Source organism: Sciurus carolinensis, chromosome 8 (genome assembly GCF_902686445.1).
Source record: "Sciurus carolinensis chromosome 8, mSciCar1.2, whole genome shotgun sequence".
Classification (NCBI taxonomy): domain Eukaryota; kingdom Metazoa; phylum Chordata; class Mammalia; order Rodentia; family Sciuridae; genus Sciurus; species Sciurus carolinensis.
In genome coordinates, this window is record NC_062220.1 from 26008270 (window position 1) to 26030763 (window position 22494).

General features: G+C 40.0%; 1 protein-coding gene across 1 annotated transcript in view; it reads right to left on the reverse strand.

The window, feature by feature from the left end:
• Snd1 (staphylococcal nuclease and tudor domain containing 1) overlaps positions 1-22494 on the reverse strand; it is a 415000-nt gene that overhangs the window by 373080 nt on the left and 19426 nt on the right. The window contains exon 2 of the mRNA XM_047560726.1: positions 5214-5363. Coding sequence (XP_047416682.1) covers positions 5214-5363 — 150 coding nt within the window. The remainder of the gene's footprint in view (positions 1-5213; positions 5364-22494) is intronic.

The following is a 22494-nucleotide window of genomic DNA, read 5'->3' on the forward strand; positions in this document are numbered from 1 at the left end:
GCTTCTGCTAACCTTTTCAGTCCATGAAAATTAATCCATGGGGTCACACAACAACTTTTCTAGAAGAAAAATATTGCCAGATGAGAAGTCAATCAAAATATGGCAAATCTACCAACTGGCTGGGCTGGCAGTCAGGACAACAGTGTTGTCACATATATACCAACTGTGACTGGTTCCAGGAAGAAGTGGTCCTAGGTAAGGGTGCTCAAAGACCCTGTAACAATCTTGTATTCTCTTATGAAAAGTCCAGCAGGCAAAGGAGCCAATCATTCAGTGGCAATGAACAGTTGTCCATATCATTATGGCTCATCCCTCCACACCCACCACATTCCCTAAAACTGAAAACAGATACCACTTGCCAAAAAGTTCAATAACTGATTCATGATTTCAATTATCAATCACATCACAGAAACAATACTGAACAAACTAACATTAATGAGCCTCACGCATATAATTTAGTGGTCAACTTACTCTAAAAACATACCCAGCTATAGCTGTGCTTAAGATATAGTCCCAAGTACCACGTTAATATTTAAAATTCAGTAACACTGTTCTTAAATACTTGGAAAAGCTCTGATCATACATGTGCTCCTAAAGGAAGTCAAGACTTTGGTGAAAACTCATATAACTAGGGTCAGTTCACAAGAACATGAATATCTAGCCTTTATGGGGATCCTCCAGTTTCTATTCTATTTTAGAAAGCAGAAGCTTTCTAAAAGCTTTCAAGGCTTGCTGAAAGAAAATCCTTCTCTGATGCCCTCATGTTTTAGAGCTGGTCCGTCATTGAGCAGTAAGAAAGCCACACTGGACATCTTGAAATGAACACATACCTAACAATGTAGGAAACAAATCACCTAGTTTCTACAATCTTCCTTCCCTAAACCAACCCTCTCAAGTCGTTTTCTATCCAGAGATGGGTGAATTCTGTAACCAGGCAAGATATTAGTTAAGAGAGGAAGCTCAGAGCTATGCAGGAAAGAAACTGACCATCGCTGCTCAAAACGGGCAAGAGAACACTATGGAAGAGATTCCATGCAGGCTGAGGACAAAGCTCAGTGGTACCGCTCTTGCCCAGCATGGATGACACCCTGGGTTTAATCCCCAGTACCAAAATCAATCAACACCACAAAACAAAATGAAGAATCCTTGTAAAAGAAAGGCCAGTGCTTCCACATGTACACACAGGACAGTCAGGAAAAAGGCTTCGATCTCAAAAAAATCTCCCACAACTGTAAAGGCAAATATAGGGAAACTCCCTAAAAGCATTATCAGGAGCCAGAATGGCCTGTTAGGAAGAATAACTGTGTTCTATTCAAATGATGTCCCAGAGTTCATCTAAGAAACAAATAGCCTTTAAGTAAAGACCCAAAATTACCTCCTCCTCTCTTTAGAATGCCCAATGCTGGTAATCTGAATCTGGCAGCTTATTTTCCAAGCCCAGAACCAAGCAAAACTGACACCTGAAGTTGCAACTTTTTAATTCCAATCTTCTTCGGTCATACTAATAAAATAAAACTACTAGGACAAGCTCAAACCCCAGACTATGTAAAATCTTAAAACCAGATACTTTTATACATGGTTTTGTGTTCTATGCTTCTACCCCAAGCCCCATATTGGAATTTAAACCCAGGACACTGTACCACTGAACTGCATCTCCAGCCTTTTTTATTTTTTACTTTGAGACAGGTTCTAAGTTGCTGAAACTGGCCTCTAACTTGCAATCTTCCTGCCTCAGTTCCCAAATAGCTGGGATTACAGGACTGCACCACCATGCCCAGGGTGTTCTAAGATTCTTGTCCCTTCCTCTCTTCTAATCACCCATTGTTCCACGTGGATAACTTGCGATCCCATCTCCCCCTTACCACCCTAATCCTCAAATGCTCAAGTGAATATGGGACTGTGACATTCACTGCTGTATTTCTCATGAAACCAACATACAGCTTTACACGGCAGGAGCTCAATTAATCTGTGGGAAATAAATATATAATCCCACAGTGCCCATCAATGCAGTATCTAGGCTGCCTGGAGTAGCTAGGCAACGCTGGGGATTAGCCTGGAACAGGGGCAGTGAAGGCTGGGACATACAGTGGGGCTGCTTTCATTGCCACAGGACTTAGGGGAAAGCTGAGTACCACTGAAAAGATAACAGAAGGAAGGCAAAGAATAATCAAGTGAATGATATTTGGGGCAGTGATACAAAGGAAAGAAAATGAACAATAATGTCCTTGATTTTTCTTGAATGTGAAAAGAACCAAACAGCTCCAAAACAATGGAAACCTGGAAGGGTGTTGCCGCAATGAATAATCCTCCGGCTCACAAAGAGAAAGAAATGCTCGGGTTCTTTTACTCATTATCCACTTAAACATTTATTCACTGTATACCTGCTTTGTGTCAGGTGCTGACTAGACAAAAGAACACAGAGATGAGAGAAAAGGCCCCTTCTTTTGAATAGCTTATGATCTAGTAGAGAAAAACACAGACTTGGAAAGAAATGTTGAGGATGCTCTTCCTGCACTAAGATGGAAAATAAGGAGGCATCCTGAGCCACACAGATGGGGAAGAACTCCTAATGGAGGGAGCAGCATGAGCTAAGGCAGAGGAGGTGGACTCCAGTGTCCTGGGAAGAGACCTGAGCGCTGCACCATGGTTGGGCCTTAGCATCCCCAAAGAGACTGAAAGTTAAATCACAAATGCACTGTGTACAGGCTAAGACATGTAGGCTTGTCAGTGAGGAACCACTCAAGTGTCTGGGAATAACAATGAGCAAGGCAATAAATGAAATTATGTTTCAAAAGGATCTGGGTACCTATGGAGAAAGGATTAAAAGGAAGAATGAGGCAAAGGGACTTCATTTCAACATTTCAAGCACATTATCAGAGTTGAACAAAGAGCAGTGACAATAGCAATGAAATGTCAAGGATGGATAAGAGATTTTAAGGAGGCAGAATTTCTAGGTCTTGATAAAAGGCTGGGATGTTGGGGGTGGGGGCAGGGTGAAACAAGAACAAGGCAAATCTGGTTGGGGCAGCTTCAAGAGCACAGCAGGAGGAAAACCAGATCACAGCAGAGTGAGGACAGACTAAGTGTTAGGAGGGAGAAATAATGACTCTGGGGGTGAATCTACAAATACTTCATCTGCCAGGGATCCTTGAAGAGTTACTGGGAGAAACTTGATGAAACTGAGTTGCTCAGGAAGAGACAAAAGCCCTAGACTGTATAAATATATGGGACCAAATGGAATGCCAAGTGAGATTAGAGGGTATCCTTTCAGCCAGGATAGTTCTGGTCAGATTCCATTGTCCTGTTACAGAGCAAGTTCAAACTGGCCTTGCGCTTCTCTGCCCCAGATTCTCACCCACAAAACGGGAAATTAAAACACAACCCTCTTTCTTAGAGGCTACACTGCTTCTTTCTTCTGAGGAAATGAACTTGATCAGCTCCAAGAAAGGTCAATACTCTTCACCTCTCAGAAGCGGTAGAGTTGTTACACAACATGCAACTGAAAGGAAGAGATTTAAAATGTAGGTTTGCTCATCTGAAGACCACACAATATTTGAAAACTATTGAAAGAAATTTAATCTTTAGTACTTGGTCTAACACAGAAGCAGTGATTACACACACTAACATTCATTAAGTACTTTATAATGCACTAAGCACATCACATTTTCTTGTTTAATCTGTATTGAACAGTCCTGAGGTATACACTATATATTCCCAATACCTGTGGTTACTGATGAAGGACCAATGAAAAGAATGAATCTCAATCTATTAAGTCCAAGAATCTAACTGGTTCATGCTAACAGAATAATTATGGGTAATTTTTCTCCACCTCTATTATCTGTAACATTCCTTTACATCTTTTTTTTTTTTTTTTTGGCTATACTGGAAATTGAACCTACAGTCTCACACATGCTAGATAAGAGCTCTACCACTGAGCTAATTCCCATCCCTTCACTATTCTTAATTTAAACAAAATATCCTTAGTTATAGTTGAAAAAACCTAAAATCTCTTCCCTAAATAAAAGATCCTCATGAGCTCTTGCTTTTTCTTCTTCACTACCCTAGAACAGAAGAGCAAAGGAGGACTGAGGTACTAATTTGTGCAACATCAAGTTGGGACAAAGGACAAATAATTAAATTCTAGAAACTTCATTTCTGATACCCAAAGCACTACTAAAGAAGAGACACACACCAATATTTCAAAGTGTAAAAGCAAAGAAAAGTAAATCATGCCAAACTGGGACTCATGGCAGCAGCCTGAAGAAACAAGGAGTCAAAGGCAGACCACAAAGAAGCAATGGAAGCCAGGCATTAAAGCTGGGGGAGGGGAGTGCTGGAGGCAGGAGGAGATAGGGAACAAAAACCCGGCAGTTTCTCAAGTCACCATAACACAACTATTAGCTGCCAGTTGCTGAGAAACAGATGAAAACCTCATCCTTAAAAAGTCCATGTTCACACAAAATTTTACAAACAACTCCATGGGATTCACAGATTGCTTTAGGGCTGGATGGATCTCAGATTAAGAATTCATAATAAGGGCCCAGCATGTATCATAGGATACCATTTATGAAAATGATGTTATACAGATGTTAAATATCTTTGAAAGGAGACACAAGACACTGATAACACCAACTGTCTCTGGGGGAAAGTACTAACTTTTCCACAGCTCTGTCATAACTGATGTGACTTCAAATGGCTGAGACTACCTAGAAGATGTTCTCAATTTATTCCCAAAGCGGCAAGGGAAAATACCAACCAACCTAGCTTATACGAAAAGGTTCAAGAAAAGCCCTGAGACCCACGACGGCTGCTAAGGCAGTGAATGTGTAACAACCAGAAGCAGCTACGGGGGTGTATTCAGAGCCATCAGTCCCATAATACCAAAATACTCAAAATACACAGAAAAGAAAGCACTAAGCACATCACATTTCAAAATCATGACACTCACCAGGTGTGGTAACGCACACCTGTAATCCCACCAACTCGGGAGACTGAGGCTGAAGCATCAAAGTTCAAAGCCAAACTCAGCAATTTAGCAAGGTCTTAAGCAACTTAGCAAAACCCTGACTCAAAATAAAAAAGGCTGGGGATGTGGCTCAGTGTTAAGCACCCCTGGGTTCAATCCCTGCTACCAAAAAGGAAAAAAAAAAATCACAACAGTCAAGGGTAAGACTGAACTGTTACCCAGATCCACAGCCTTAGGAAGCACCTACCTCGTCGGGGGTGTCTTTTGCATCTGGTTGTGTGGCAGCTGCCCGCCTGGCAAGATTACCAGCACGAATGTTGCTGAGGTTGATCTGCCTCTCAGGAGGAGGCCCACCGCGAGGCTGGCCTCGGACGATGATGGCACAGCCTGAGAGGACCTAAACAGAGACAAAGAGAGAATTAGTGCTCTGGGTGTGACATCCACATAACGCAGGTTGTTCACTAATGTATCCCCAACATCTTAATAGTACGTGGCACCTCAGAGGCCCTCAAATATCTGTTGAATGAACAGAATTACTTTTAACTTTATAAGAGAAATAACTGCCTAAAGCCTTGGGCCAGATTCCAAAATCATGGTCCCAAAAATACAAGCAGGAATTAAACAACCAATAGAAAAGCCATAAAACAAACAGACTGGGATGAAAGAGCATGTGAGATTTGGAAACTAATGACCTCTGTAATCTCACCCTAGCAAGCACCATCGCTTGTGTTCTTTGCAGTTATTAAGAAGTTAATTCACACTTTTCATTCTAGGACGGAGGCAAACATGAACTTAAGAAAAGCGGAAGTTGAAGAGACCCCTACACACCATCTGAGAGGAACGGAGCATGCCCAAGGTCAAAAGAAAGAAAGTAGTCATGTAATCTGGAAAGCCTGTTCCTGGCTGACTAGAACAGGGGACTCTGATAAGTCCTAAGTCTCCCACATGTAGCAGCTCCTTTCGCCTCTCTGATCAAGGGTGCCAGGCACAGAACCCATGTGCAACTACGAAAAAGGCATTTAGAACACCGTGTCAATGAGACCAGAGAGGACTGATCCTTGTGAAAGAAGCTGAATCAAAAGGAAGGAGTCCGAAGGTGTTATGGTCTGGATATGAAGTGTCGCCTGAAAGCTCCAGTGGTAATGCAGGAATATTCAGAGGTGCATGAGGAGGAGAGCTCTGACCTAATCAGTCCAGCCTTGTGAGCACTAACTGGATGGTAACTGGAGTTGAAGGAGGTGGCCCACTGGAGGTGTCCTGGAAGGGTCCATCTTCCCTGTGGCCTCTTACCCCTTCTTCTGTTTTCCGGCAGGCCATTAGTGAAGTAGTGCTCTTCCACCACACCCTTCCACCATGATGTGCAGCCTCACCTTGGGCCCAGAGCAACAGACTCAGCCAACCATCGACTACACCTCTAGAATCATGAGCCAAAACAAATTTTTCCCTCAAATTGTTTTTGTCAGGTATCCTGGTCAGAGTGAGAAAAGCTAACAGAGTGGAAGTCATCGAACATACATCCACCAGCTAACGTTTCTCCTTCGCCTTTCCACCTTAAGTAATACTATAAATTGTGAGATATAAATCCAGAAGTGCATTTAAACATATATTCAAAGGAGGATTAGAAAAATAAATAACTGTTATGGTTTGGATCTGGAATGACCTCCAAGCATGGTCCCCAATGCAGTAAGGTTCAAAGGTAGGGTTTTTAGGCAATGACTGGATAATAAGGGCTCTGATCTCATCAGTAAATTAATCCACTGGATGGGTTAACCACTGGGAGATAAGACCTAGCTGGATGAAGTAGATCATGGGGTGTATACACACACCCTGGAAAAATATCTTCTCCCCAGGCTTTCCCTCCTCCACCCTCTCTCCTCTTCTCAGCTGCCATGAACTGAGCAGCTCTCCTCCACCACTTCCTCCATGATGTTCTGCCTCATCTCATGCCCAAAGCAATGAAGTCAGCTGAGGATGGACTAAAACACTGAAATCGTGAGCCAAAATAAACCTTTCCAACTCTAACTTGTTTATGTCAAGTATTTGGATTCCAGTGACCCCCACCATTACCCTGATTGTGATAATTCCTCCCTTGCTTCTTTGTACAGTTCTGTACAGTTCATATTCATACACACACACACACACACACACACATATATATACACGCAAACACATATACATATATACCCTCAGCAATATGACTATTTTTTCTTCTTATGAACTCCCTATCAATCGAGTTTTCTGCAGGTACCTACAAATAACTTGTTTATTTGGCTTCTTTTGTGTTTAGTGAAACTAGTCTATGTTGATGTTAAACACTAGTTTATTCATTTTCATGGCTATATAGTATTTCATTATATGAACATACTACAACTCATTTACCCACTCTACAATCATTTTATGGGACTTTATCAAACGAATAAGCATATTTCAATTTTTAAAAACTGGTGCTCTGATTAATGTTTTAATATCTCCAATGACTTGAGCAGATAGACTTGAACCTAAATCACTCCTCTCTAGCCATACTCACGCATAACACACACATACACACGTAGACACAGAATTCCTAAACCAGTTACAAACATGCTCTTCATTTTTATCCTTTCTGATCAAGTGTTATCAGCAATAAAACTCTAAAACTGCCAACCAAACAACCTTGCCAACAGCTTATTCTGAGAACTCATGCCCTAGGCATTGTCCCAGGGAGATAAGATTCTAAGAAGACAGCTAGCTCTCAAGTCCAAGCCAGGAAAGAACAGGTAGATTACAGCAGAGGATGCCTGGAGTTCCTGAATGAGACAAGAAAAAAAAAAAAAAAAGGCTTGAATCTAAACTCATTTATAGTCAATTCTTCATGATAAGTGGCAGAAACAAATACCTAAAAAAAACACAAAAACAGCACACTGTAGTACATGTGCACTTTAGTATTTCATGAACGAGGCCTAGGAGGGCCACACAACTTACACCACACAAACCAGATGATGTGTCCCCACTGCCTGCTCCACAATTTTAGTTCAAGTTTTCACAAAAATAAATCACTCCCAGTAGACCCAGTTCATCAGCTGATGAAGCTCAGCTGGAAAAGCTAATACCCATTTACAAGAAAACTCACTGGGGTTAACCAAGGTATACTGCTAAATAAGCACCCACCCAGCCCAGGAACCATCTTCACTCCTGAAGTCTGACAACCACCACTGAAAAGCGCAAGAAAAGAGTAACTCAGAAGAATCCCCTTTCATCCCTAAACATTAGGAATGCCTCTGCCTAGTATCCTAGGTCCCGGGAGGCAATGGGTCTTCTTTTATCTGGGTCCCTCGAAGATCTTTGACAAACAACTTGCACGCAGCCATTTTGCAGAAATACTCTCTTCACAAATGCTGTCAGAACTTCTTTGCATTACTGCACCAAATATGCTTCAATTATTGCTAGAGAGATGTGGTTTTTACTTTTTAGGCTGCTCTGAGTATTTAATACTATTGAGTATGCTAATTTGAGTAGCAGCTACCAAAACAGCCTTCTAAGCAACAGGAATAGATTCATCATGGCAGAGACTGCTATTTCTATTTCTCCCAGGGAAGGACTGATGTGTACATTTTCCTCTGAACTGTCTTCCCATCATTTGCCAACGCCTTGGAGAAGTGGTAGGAAAAGACTGTTAGGAACAACAGCTTCCCCCTACCATTTACACAAACTGATATTCTCCAAACACACTCAGCTCTCTCCGTTTCATTTTCCAGGCACTGTTAAACTCCCTCCATCTGCCTGACTCGTCAACCATCTATTCAAGTTCTTCAATAAAGACATTTTAACGGCTTCCCCTTACCCAAGAGGTTTTCCACCAAATAAAACCAAATAGAAATACCTCAGGGGGCAGGGGGACTTCAAATGTCTAAGTAAAATATGGAAAAGATCAAAGTCTATATATCAGACAACTTATATTTTATGTGGCAACAAGTCATTTTTTCCTCCCTGAAAGACCTGCCATCTAAATTGATTTTCTTTTTTGTTTTTGTTTTTTTGTTTGTTTGTTTGTTTTGTTACCAGGGATGCTTAATCACTGAGCCACATCCCCAGCTCTTTATATATTTTATTTAGAGACAGAGTCTTGCTAAGTTGCTGAGGCTGACTTTGAACTCGCAATCCTCCTACCTCAGCCCCCTGAGCCACTGGAATTACAAACATGCACCACCACACCAGGCCCAAGTTGATTTATTTCTTAAGTTTATTCACCGATTGGTTTATTCTTTTATTTATTAATTTATTTATTTTACGTATGTCTACTCTGTGTGGGGCACTGTTCTACCAGCATATTTCACTGAAACAAAAACATTGCTGCTCTTGGGGAGCTCAATTCTAGTGGGGAAACAAACAGCACCATAAGTAAAATGTCATTCATGAGAATTTTAATTTCAGAAGAATCATGTTACAATTGAGAAGAGACTGTCATGGGTAATTGATCTGCTGAAGCTGCACTGACTGATTCATGTTGCAAACTTTCATGGATGCAGTAATTATCCTTAATTGCTAATTTATAGGGCATAGAAAACAAGTCATATGGTTACTGCTTTATCCAATTATATTAATAAAGTGACATATTCTAGAAAACCAATCTTAGGACTACCTGATGCAGCAGGAGGTTTGTGAAACCAGCTGTCACAATGAGTCCAGCTTGATTGAGGTTATGGATTAGACAATTCTCAGCTCTGCCAATAACCTGGCTTCAGGGCTTGAGTCAGGCGGCTACAAAGGCTGAAACAAAGCAGCTGAGGAAGAAAACGGGGGTTCACCCTGTTCAAACCCACTTACAGGTTTACTGGGAGATCTACCTACAGTGAAACACTACCTGGGCAGCCACTAAAATGTTGCCCAGCAACAGGAACACCACATTAAATCTTCACTAGATTCTGATAAATGATTTGGTGTGCTTAACTCTTTAATTCCCAGGTCACTGGCAAGAGGAGACAGAAATCTTTTGCAAAAACCTAGCTTCACTATACACACAGCAAAGAAAGCGACCGTACAGAAATTCTTAAGTACATTAATGCAGTCAGCATTTTTTTCCAGTCCAAGAGAAAAATCTTTACCTGAGAATCATTATTACCCCCGCATTCTGCCTGCTGAGATAAAACAGGCAAATGGCAACAGCAACAATTGCCAACATGAAGAACCAAAATAAAGAATGAGGGCTCAAGAAAAGGCCCCCAAACCAACCCATACATTTAAGGTCAACTGATATAACAAAGGTACCAAGAAAATTCAATGGAAGGAGTAGTCCTTTCAATGAAAAGGTGTCAGGATAAACAGATATCCATAAGCCAAAGAGTGAAGTTTGACCTCTACCTTATACTATATGCAAAAGGTGACTAAAAAAGGATCAGAGGCCTAAATTAAGAGTATCATATAAGTTTTCGAATTTAAAAAAAAAAAGTAAATCTTTATGACCTTGCATTAGGTGAAAGTTTCTTAGATCTAACACCAAAAATACTATCAACCAAAGCAATGTTTAAAAGGACAAATTGGACTTCATCAAATCAAAAGCACTGTGCTTCAATGAACATTTATCAAGAAACTGAAAAAATACTTGCTTGTTTGATAATTATCTAATATCCAGACTAAAAAATCAGAACACTGAAAATAAAAACCAACTAAGACTGGGAGAGGACATTTGAATAAACATTTGAATGCACATTTATACAAACAACCAATAAGCACAAGAAGAGATGCTCAACAACATAAGTCACCAGGGAAATGCAAATCAAAACCACTTTACAGCTGCTGGGAAGGCCATGATCAATGAGACAGCCAGGCTCAGTGGGGCATGCCTTAAGTCCCAGCTATTTGGAAGGTTAAGGCAGAATGATCACTTGAGCCCAGGAGTGCGAGATGAGTCGGTCCACATAGAGAGATTCCATCCCAAAATAAAGTCAGACAATAAGAAATATTGCCAAGAATATGGAGGAACTGTAACCATTGTAGGTTGCTGATGGCACTCCTGCTTTGGAAAAGTCTTACAGTTCCTCAAAAATTAAAGTTACCTTATGATTCAGGAATTTCACTCATAGGTATAAACCCAAGAGAAATGAAAACACATGTCCACACAAAAACCTGTATACAAATGTTCATTGCAATATTATTCATGATAGCCCCAAAAGGGGAAAACAACCCAAATGTTCATCAGCTGATGAATGAATAAACAAAATGTGGAATATCCATACAATAGGAAAATTATTCAGCAGTAAAAAGAAATTAAGTTCTGCATCATTTTACAATATGAATGAACCTTGAAAAACTTATGCTAAGTCAAACAAGGCAAACACAAAAGGCCACAAATTGCATGATTTCATTTATACAAAATATCCAGAATAGGCAAATCTATATAGACCAGAAGAAATAGATTAGTGGTTCCCAAGAACTAAGGGGAGAGGAAAAACAGGGAGTGATGGGTAACAGAGTGTCTTTGGAGTGATGAATCATATTCTAGAGCCAGGCATGATGGCACATGCTTGCAATCCCAATGCTCAGGAGGCTGAGGCAGGAGGATCTCAAGTTCAAAGCCAGCCTCAGCAATTTAGTGAGGCCCTAAGCAACTCAGCAAAACCCTAACTCAAAATAAAAAATAAAAAGGGCTGGGGATGCAGCTAAGTGGTTAAGCACCCCTAGGTTCAATCCCTGGTACCTGGGGGGTGGGGGGGATTAGGCAGTGGTGACAGTGACAGCTGTGTGAATAAAATAAAAACTACTGAAATGTATACTTCAAAAGGGTCAATTTTATTATATGAATTATATTTCAAACAATTTTAATGAACCCAGGCATGGTGGTGCATGCCTACAATAATCTCAGCAAGTTGGGAGCTTGAGGCAGGAGGATCACAAGTCTGAAACCTGTCTCAAAACCAAAAAAGGAAGAGTTGGGGATATACTCAGTGGTTAAGCACCCCTGGTACTCCCCCCTACCAAAACTTAATGGCTCAGTTTGATTTCCATATTCTTACAGGTAGATTAGATTCAGCTTAAATAAAGCTAATGGGGAAAAAAAAATTTTTTTAAGGTAGTTAACAGAACCAAGTTAGGCATGGTGACTCACCATAGAACAGGCTGTAGTCAACCTTAAAGCCCTCTAGAAATAACAAGGCAGGAAGTCACAAGGAGAGAGAACTTTGGTAAATCTACTAAGTTCTTAAAAGGCTAAAAATGGCCAGAGACAATATGGCTTTTTTCTCAGAAACAATATGGCAAGTATTCTATGTGTCATACAGAAAGGAGAACCAGGAGTGGCTTTCAGTTAGAATGTCCATAGTGCCATCAGGAAATTTTTAAGTACCACACCGAAAGACTGCACATACAGGGGTCAGATGGCAGAGTAGGAGGTCAAGGACTCTCCTCTGGACGATGGATTTTTCACACCTAAAAATCCCTTCGGGGGTTGGGGATATAGCTCAGTTGGTTGAGTGCTTGCCTCGCAAGCACAAGGCCCTGGTTTCAAATCCCCAGTACCACAAAAAAAAAAAAAAAAAAAAAAAAAAAATCCCATCGGGAGATGGGAAAGGGAAGACAAAATTTGGACCTAGTATATAGACTTTAACACAGCAAAAACATCTCAAAAAAAAAAAAAAATCTGAATGAACACAAAAGTAACTATCAAGAAAATAAATTGGAAAATTTTCAGAAAGCTTATCAGGAAAAAGCATCCTTACAGCCAGAGTTATTGCCTCCAGAGGAAGAATCATCTCCTGAAAATTAAAATGTCATTTAGACAAAGCAGGCAATCCCCAAAGAACATAAGCTGTTTGGTCTGGAAGGTCTTTCCCAGAATACTTGCCAACACAGTCAGCTTCTTTTTTATTTTTTCCTTTCTTTATTTCTTTTCCTGGCAAGACCAAGAAGCAAACCTAAATGAGAGGGCCCCACATTCAAAGGCAATGAACTGGAAGCCCAGGACACCTCATGGCACTGCTGTTCCACTGGCTCGGGACACAACTGCCTCCAAACCAGCTGTGTCATAAATGGGCTTCAGTATGCAAAACAACGGAGTCCAAATCTCAGGGGCGTCATCTACTGAGACAGGTCAGATAAACAGAGCAGTTAATCTGAGCCCTTTATTTTATAGTTGAAAAATCTGAACACAAGATAGATGAAGTGACTTTTGCCTAAAATAACAAGGCAGGTTATCTGATGGTAGAGCAAGGTTTAGAACTGAAGTCTCCTATCGTGATGTTCCAACTATGCCACGTGGAGAGAAAAGCATTTGGAAGCTAATTTCTCTGTTAAAACAGTATCTGACATTACCTACAGACTAAATCTTTTTACCAATTAAAAATCTCCACTTACATGTGCCAGCAGAGCAGGTGTCAGAGACAAAAATCATGAAGCAAGTAAAGCTTCCATGAGCTGGCTGATCCAAATCAAACTAACATTTACTAAACACAACCATATGCAAGGCAGGCAAAGACTTCAAGTACGATTTTACAAAAGAGCACCCAGAACACAAGGGGGAAAATACCTCACAATGGTAAAAGGTAAGGACTGGTAAACTATGGCCCATTTCCCAAATTCAGCCTGTCATCTGTTTCTGTATAGTCCATGCTAATTTTTAAATGGTTGGGGGGAAAAAATCAAAAGAATATTATGTAATGTACAAAGAGCACGAAATTCAAATTTGTGTGCCCATAAATAAAGTTTTATTAGAACATGCCAAGTTCATTCATTTGCATATTGTCTACAGTTACTTTCACACTAGGAACACCAAGAGTTGAGCAGTGGTGACAAAAACCATATGACTTGTAAAGCCTAAAATATTTACGACCTGGCCCTTTACAGAATAATTTTGCCATCCCTGATATGAAGCATTATGACAAGGGAGTGAAATCAAAATTAGTTTTACAGTAATCTAAATAGCAAATGCCCAGAAAAAAATAAGTTCTGGACAACTACAAGTTATTTAAACTGTTCATTTTTATAATCAGAGAAGAAATAGCATTATATAGCAAGAACTTAGTTTCAGACTCAAATCAATGTCAGCAATGACCTCAGAAAGTTACCTAATTGGCTCAAATAGCTTCAGTTTCATCATTTTAAAATAAATATATGAGAATAGCCATAAGAATTGTTATAAAATCTGCCAGGCACAGTGGTGCACACATGTAATCCCAGCAACTCAAGCGGCTGAGGCAGGAGGATGGCAAGTTCATGCTCAGCCTCAGCAACCTCCCTGTGTCAAAATTAGAATTTTTTTTTTTAAAGAAAGGAGAGTCTGGGACCTTAAACTATACTACAGAGCAATAGTAACAAAAACAGCATGGTACTGGCACCAAAACAGACAGTTAGACTAGTGGTATAAAACAGAAGACACAGAGACAAATCCATATAAATACAGTTATCTCATACTAGACAAAGGGGCCAAAAATATACAATGGAGAAAAGATAGCCTATTCAACAAATGGTGCTGGAAAAACTGGAAATCCATAAGTAACAAAATGAAATTAAACCTCTCTTTCTCTCTCTCACCCTCCACAAAAATCAACTCAAATTGAATCAAAGACTTAGGCACTAGAACAGAGAACCTGTACCTAACAGAAGAAAAAGTAGGCCCAAATCTTCATCATATTGGCTTAGGACCTGACTTCCCTAATAAGACTTCTAAAGCACAAGAAGTAAAATTAAGAATCAATAAATGGGACGGATTCAAACTAAAGAGTTTCTTCTCAGCAAAGGAAACAATCAATAATGTGAAAAAAGAGCCTACAGATTGGGAGAAGATCTTTACCATATTCACCTCAGATAGAGTATTAATCTCCAAGACACATAAAGAACTCAAAAAACTTAACACCAAAAAAACCAAATAACTCAATAAATGGGCTAAAGAACTAAAAAGACACTTCACAGAAGATATACAATCGATCAACAAATATATGAAAAAATGTTCAACATATCTGGCCATTAGAGAAATGCAAATCAAAACAACTCTAAGATTTCATCTCACTCCAATCAGAATGGCAATTATCAAGAATACAAGCAACAATAAATGTTGGTGAGAATGTGGGAAAAAAGGTACACTCATACATTGCTGGTGAGACTGCAGATTGGTGGAACCACTCTGGAAAGCAGAATGGAGATTCCTAAGAAAATTTGGAATGGACTCACCATTTGACCCAGTTAACCCACGGCTAAATTTATACCCAAAGGACTTAAAATCAGCATACTACAGTGACACAGCCACATCAATTTCATAGCAGCTCAATTCATAATAGCTAAATTATGGAACCAATCTAGATGCCTTTCAACGGATGAATGGATAAGTAAAATGCAGTAAATATACACAATGGAATATTACTCAGCCTTAAAAGAGAATGAAATTATGGCATTTGCAGATAAATGGATGGAACTGAAGAATATCATTCTAAGTGAAATAAGCCAAACCCAAAAAGCAAAAAACCAAATATTTTATCTGATAAGTGGATGCTGATCCACAGTGGGGGGTCAGTAGGGAAGAATGAAAGAACTTTAGACTATGCAGAGAGGAATGAAGGGAGGGGAGGGACAGTGGGGATGGTAAAGACAGTAGAATGAGACAGACATTATTACCCTTTATACATGTATGATTACACTACTGGTGTGACTCAGCACCATGTACAGACAGAGGAATGAGAAGTTTTGCTCCATTTGTGTATAACGTGTACATTTGTGTGAAAATGCATTCTACTGTCATGTATAGCCAATTAGAACAAATTTAAAAAATTGAAAATAAATAAATAAAACTTTCCTTTTTATAAGTTGAAAAAGAAAGAAAGAAAAAGAGGGTCTGGGGATGTAGTTCAGTGGTAGAGCAACCCTGAATTCAATCCCCAGTGTAACATAAAAAAAAAAAAAAAATGAAACTGAAACAAGAGAATAAAGCACTTGGTTTAAAACCAGGTCCAAAGATACAATATGACAGTTACTATAAGAAATAGCTCAAGGGCTGGGATATAGCCCAAGGGCAGAGCTCTTGCCCAGCATGCCCAAGGCCCTGGGTTTAATCCCCAGTACAGATGGAAGGAAGAAAGGAAGAAATGGGGAAAAATAGCTCAAAGTGTGGTGTGAAGCAAAGACTAGGAGAATATGTACCTCAGAAGATGGCCATTTCCTCTGTGGGTAAAAACTAAGCATCAAAATCACGGAAATTCTCCCACCACTGAACTTAGTCAGAATTACCTAGGCATCCTGTAATCTAGTCCCCTGATTTATCAGCTAAAATATTCATTCTAGGAGAGCAGATCTAAATGCCTGTCAGAATCTCTTTCCTCAAAAGTTATAGTATTAAGTATCATCTGTTAAGTTTGTAGTGTACTGAACTTCACACTTCAAAGTGCCTTGGCAAACAGAGCCTCAGACAGTGTGGCCAAGTGGAATAACAATGAGTTCTGGAAGACTTAAGACAGTCTGACAAACTCAAGGAGACACTACCCTGAACATGTGACAGTCCCTTATCTATAAATGAGATTATTACTACTGCCTTCTCTGGGCTGTTTAGATTATTAAATGGAATGTCTAACCACTAGAGTTTGAATATGGATTGTCCCTTCTGAAAACTCACGGGGAAATTTAATCCTAACTGTGAGATATAAAGCAGATGAGGGGCTGGTGATATAGTTCAGCAGCAGAACATACACTTAGCATGCATGAGGCCCTGGATTCAATCCTGAGGGCCCCCAAAAGGTAAAATCAAAAGAGGACAGAAACATAGCCCAACTATAATGTTTAGAGAGGCGTGAGGGGGACACTGCAGGAATAGATAAGAACATCAGGTAGAAACCCATGATTAAATATTGTTGACTTTATAGAGGGAAAGACAAAGACACAGACACAGACACACACACAAACACACAAAGTCCACAGCACTCCCTAGGTATGGTTGCTTGATGCTCTGTGCCATCATCTCAGGACTCTGCCAGGCAAGAAGGCAAGAATCAGATATGGCCCCCCAACCTTGTTCCAGAACCATAAGCCAAAATAAAGTTCTTTTTAATTTTCCCAGTCTGTGCTATTATGTTATTAGCAATAGAAAATGGACTGACACACTATATCTCAGGTTCAGTGGGTAACTTAATAAATGGTAAGGGGATGTTGGTCACTCTCTTCCTTCCCAACTCTCCATCCCTCTCCATGCTGAGGAAGCAGGGCAGAAACCTTTGTCTTCATTTTACAGATGGGAAGCCATGGCACAGGGAGAAGATGGCTTCAAGCCAGAAAACAGTTTTCCTTGTTGCACTTTCCAATAAATCCCAAATACTCATAAACCCAAATATATGATGAGAACCATAAGCCAGTACTGATGAGTTACATAAAAGACCACCATCGGGCCTGTAGCTCAGTCCCTGCACAAGGGAAGCGCCCCCTCGAAGGAACTGACCCCATCTCCTAGAAACCAGTATCAGGACTGTCTCCAGGACAATTGTCCTCTGCAGAGCCAGGTCTTCACAACCTCATGCTGAGCTCTGCTGTTGCTAAGGACCCAGATCAAGACATATTTACTTAGAAATAGGACAGCGAAACTCAGGAACAACTAATCATATGCAGTAAGCACATGTGAAGTGGTATTTCAGAGAAATCTACTCCAGTTGTCAAGAGAAAATTTTTCAGAGTGGGCAACAGTCCTTTTACCAAAGGAAAAACAATACAATGACTCCAGAAGATACAAAAGAATATCACTGCCAGACAACTTTGACCCCTTAGGGTCAGGTACTCAAACTTTTAAAGGTACAGGAAAATTACTGCAGTGATTCAGGATCTTCATCCTTTGTCCATAATTTTAAAAAAAATTAAGTGTTATATAAACAAAGTGTAAAGAAAGACTACAATATCCAATTAAAACCCATGGTAATATTAAGAATTGAATGTTATTGCCAGGTGCAATGACACATGCCTGTAATCCAGGTACTCACACTCAGGAGGCTTAGGGAATCACAAGGCCAGCCTGGGTAACTTCACAAAAACTTGTTTCAAAATAAAAACAAAAAGGGCTGGGGATGTAGCTTAGTGGCAGAAGTCTTGCCTAGCATGCTCAAGCCCCTGCGTTCAATGCCTCATACATACACACACACACAAAAGTATATTACTTCCTTGTATAATAAGTATCAGATCCAAAAAACTCACAATCTGTAGTATACACTTACAGGACACACATCTCTGAGGCTTGATTGTGAATAGTCAGAGATCTAGGTCTGGTCTACCAGTACTCAACTCCTCAATTCCACATCTCTGAAGCCAGAATTAAGGACAGGTAGTTAGTGTAGAAATAGGGAATCGGGTCAAATGGAGGAAATAAAGCCATGAAGCCATCTGCCTCTGGAAGTTAGGAGACTGCCCCTGAAAGAATGGAATGTCAAGGATCTCCGGAGCCCATTGATTACCAAATTTACCTGCCTTTATCAAGGACTGCAAGCATGGAGCTGCTAATTAATGCCCCCTGGACCCTTACCTGCCTGAATCACCTTGGCCTTCCCCCTGCCCATGGCTTCTCACTTAATGCAAAACCAGGCCTAGTTTAGTAGGCAGGAAGGAGAGATAAATGGGGAGAGAACTGGAGAACAAAAGAGACTTTAACCTATAAAAGATGTAGGGTGCGCTCACTTCTTGGAACTTTAGAACATCAGCCATGGCCCCCTTCTTCCTGCCGGGAGAAGTCTGTATTATTACCTTTAAATAAAACCTGCTTAATATGCTTGCCTTGGCGTGCTTCTCTAGTGTTCAATCTTCAACATTAGAAGGAGAACACGTCACCGGTAAACGGCAGTATCATCTTGACAGGATAAAGAAACTGAACATATACTATAGGGGTGAATTTATAAAAAATATTTCATTACTATTCCAGACAAACAGCAAAAGCACATGAAATCTGAAGGAAAATATAAACCCAGTGGAAGTCTTCTAAGAAGCTTAAAAAGTAAGTCTGAACTATACCAATAAGCTACATCCCCACCCTTTTTCTTTTTTTCTTTTTTTTAGTATCAGGGGTTGAACCCATGTTGCTTACTTAACCACTAAGCCTGTTATGATTTGGATGTGAGATGTTCCCAAATGCTCACGTAAGACAATGAAGAAGGTTCAGAGAAGAAATGATTGGGTTATGACAGTGTTAACCCAATCAGTGAATCAACCACCTGATGGGATTAAGTGGCAACTGAAGGCTGGAGGGGCGGCTCTGGGGTATACAGCTGTATCTGGCAAGTGGAGTCTATGCTACCTAATCATCATGTGAGCCTCTTCCCTTTGCCACACTCTTCTGCCATGTTCTGCCTCACCTCGAGCCCGAATGAGTGGAGCCTGCTGTCTATGAACTGAGAGCTCTGAAATCACAAGCACTCAAACTTTTCCTCCTCTACAGTTGTTCTACAGTTGCTCTGGTTAGGTCCTTTAGTCACAGCAACAAGAAAGCTAACTAAAACAAGCCACATCCCCAAAGTCCTTTTGATTATTTTATTTTTTATTTTGAGACAGGGTCTTAGGGCCTCTCTAAGCTACTGAAATTGGCTTTGAACTTCTGATCCTCCTACCTCAGCCTCCTGGACTGCTAGGACTACAGGTATACATCAATGCACCCAGATCTATCTATTTTTCTTTCTTTTTTTCTTTCTTTCTTTTGTGAGAGGGTTTCACTAAATTGCTGAGGCTGCCCTTGAACTTTTGATCCTCCTACCTCAGCCTCCCAAGTCACTGCATCGCTGTGTCCAGCTAGGCAGCCTTTAAGAATGAACATTTCTGCACCAAATCACCTTCCACTACCAAGGGGTCAAAAATGCCTTCACTGAGGGTGTAAGTCAGTGGGAGACCATATGCTTAGTATGTGCACATGGGCTTGATCTCTCGCATCGAAAAAACTTTTTAAATAGCCCTAAGCTTTTTCTCCTCTTGGTCTGCACTCTGGTAAGCACTGAAGTGCTGACAAATCAACCAGCACCTGCGGGCAGGTCCATGGAAGTTGAGAATTTAACTAGTGTGAGCAGGAAATTGGCCACCTACAGGAGAACTAAGCAAATTAGACACTGAAGATAATGAAAGCCAGTTTCTTGCTGGTTAGAAAGGGGCGTTACAAATATAGAAAGGCTAGGAAATAAAAATCCTGTTGGGTTGGAAATAAAGGCAAAAACTGCTGCTTTTTAATATATATAGATGAATATTAAAATACTGACATATGTGTATGTGTATCTATACATACATGTATTTCCTAGTTCCATCTACTAAGAGGGCATAAAAACCTGATTCTCAGTCAGATGCAATGCTGCACACCTATAATCCCAGCAACTCGGGAGGCTGAGGCAGGAGGATGGTCATCCTGGGCAACGTTAGCAAAACACTGTCTCGAAATAAAAAAGAGAAAGAGCTGGGGATATAGCTCAATGGTAAAGCACCCCTGGGTAAAATCCCCAGTACTGGTGGGGGGTGAGGGAACAGACCCCGATGACCAGATCTTGTTCCTAAAAATTCTTCTCTGCTGAAAAGAACAAAAGCTCCTTAAAGAAACAGCTGATTCCACTTTTGGGTCAGGGAAAGTACATTATGAGCTGGGAACATCTTGCTGTGACAGAAGTAAAAAAAAAAAAAGTGCTTAAAGAACGATAAGGACATATTGAAATGATAAAGAAACCAGCTTAAAAGAACTCCCACTGGTCAAAATTGGGACAACTTAAAAATCAAAATAATAGTAATGGATTATAATCTATTGGATGAATAAATGTATAAGAGAAAGTTCTACATTATAGTAGAACAACTAATGGATGTAGAATCAATTTACAATTACAAAATCATTATTTGGTAACAACATTAATAATTCAGGCAAGAATCATCAAAGGTGCTAAAATTGGATGAGTATTTGATGAAGATCAAGTATTTGCATAATCTTAAAATATCTTCTCACAGTCGAGCAAAGTGGTACATGCCTATAATCCCAATAACTGAGAAGGCTAAGGCAGGAGAAACGCAAGTTTAAGGCTAGTCTCACCAATTCAGTGAGACCCTGTCCCAAAAAAGGGGGTGGGGTGGGGTTTGGAGATGTCATTCAGTGGTAAAGCATCCCTGGGTTCACTCCTCAGTACACCCTCCCCACCAAAATTATTTATACACGCATGCACACACACACATTTTCACAAAATACTAATTACAAGTCCATTCAGTGTTAGTACATGTTAAATATCAAGAAACTATTGTAAAAATATTTATTACTTATTATATCAAATACTTATAAGCTAAAATTACATTGAAGAAACCTGACTGACACCATCTTAAACAAGTAATTAAAGTTATCTGCATCAGTGGTAATGGGACTATCGGCACAATGTGCCTTAGAGATAAAATGCAACTGAAGAGAACACAGCATTACTTATGATATTCCTATCAAAAATGCGTAACTTTAATAGTGAGAAAGCAAGACAAACCCAATACTGAGGGAAATTCTACGAACTGGTCAATGACTCTTGGAAAATGTCAACAACGTACAAATGAGGAACCATTGCCAATTGAAAGAAACAAGAGACATGACAAGTAGCAGGTGATCCTGAACTGGATCCTGCACCTACACAGGGCACTATTAAGAAGTCTGTAGGTTGGAGCAGCATTCTATCCATGTTAATTTCTGATCTTTCTAGTTATACGTAGTCATGGGGAAGTGTATCCTTGTTTTTAAGATAACACTTAGAAGTAGGAATGACAGCACACATCTGTAATCCCAGCAAGTAAGGAGGCTGAGGCAAGAAGATCATAAGTTTAAGGCCAGTCTCAGCAACTTAGCAATATCCTCAGCAATTTAGTAAGACCCTGTCTCAAAATAAAAAGGGCTGGGGATGTAGTTCAATGGTAAAGAGCTTCTGGTTCAACCCCCAGAACAAACCAAATTAATAAAAAAAACTTAAAGAAATTTTAAAGGGCAGTGGGTCATCATAGGTGAATACTTCTCTCAAATAAGTCTGGAAAAAATTACAATACAGAGATTCTGTATTTGCAAATTTGCCTGTTCACTATAATTTATTTGTAACCCTCAAATCAACAGTCTCAGCACATTTACTGTCATTCACAGGCATGCACATGTAGAGTAACAAAAATATGAGTTGCTGGGTATCCTGTCCCAGCAGACAACAAAGCAATGCTCTGCTTTCTTGTTTCAGCTCTAACACAGTAAGCAAACGTTCTTTCATGGTCTATTTAGTTACATGTTTTTTGCATCTTGGTGCTTTCTGTTGATTTCATTGTTTACAATGGCCCTCAAAAAATAAAAAATAAATAAATGGCATTCAAGTGTAGTCCTGACATGCTATCTAGTGCTATCTAGTGCAAAAATGGAATAAGATGTCTATAAACAGAAGTACACAGAGAACAAGGTTAGGTATTAATTGGTTGGTGAATATGTCCCCAGAGGTCCAAAGGATCCTAACCCTGTATTAACCCTGGCAGCAATGGTTCGGTATTCACTAATTCAGTGTTTGCAACTTAATAGAACATTAAATACTGTGAATAATGACTGTATTTAGCACATACAGAAAGGATGATAAACCAACTGGGAA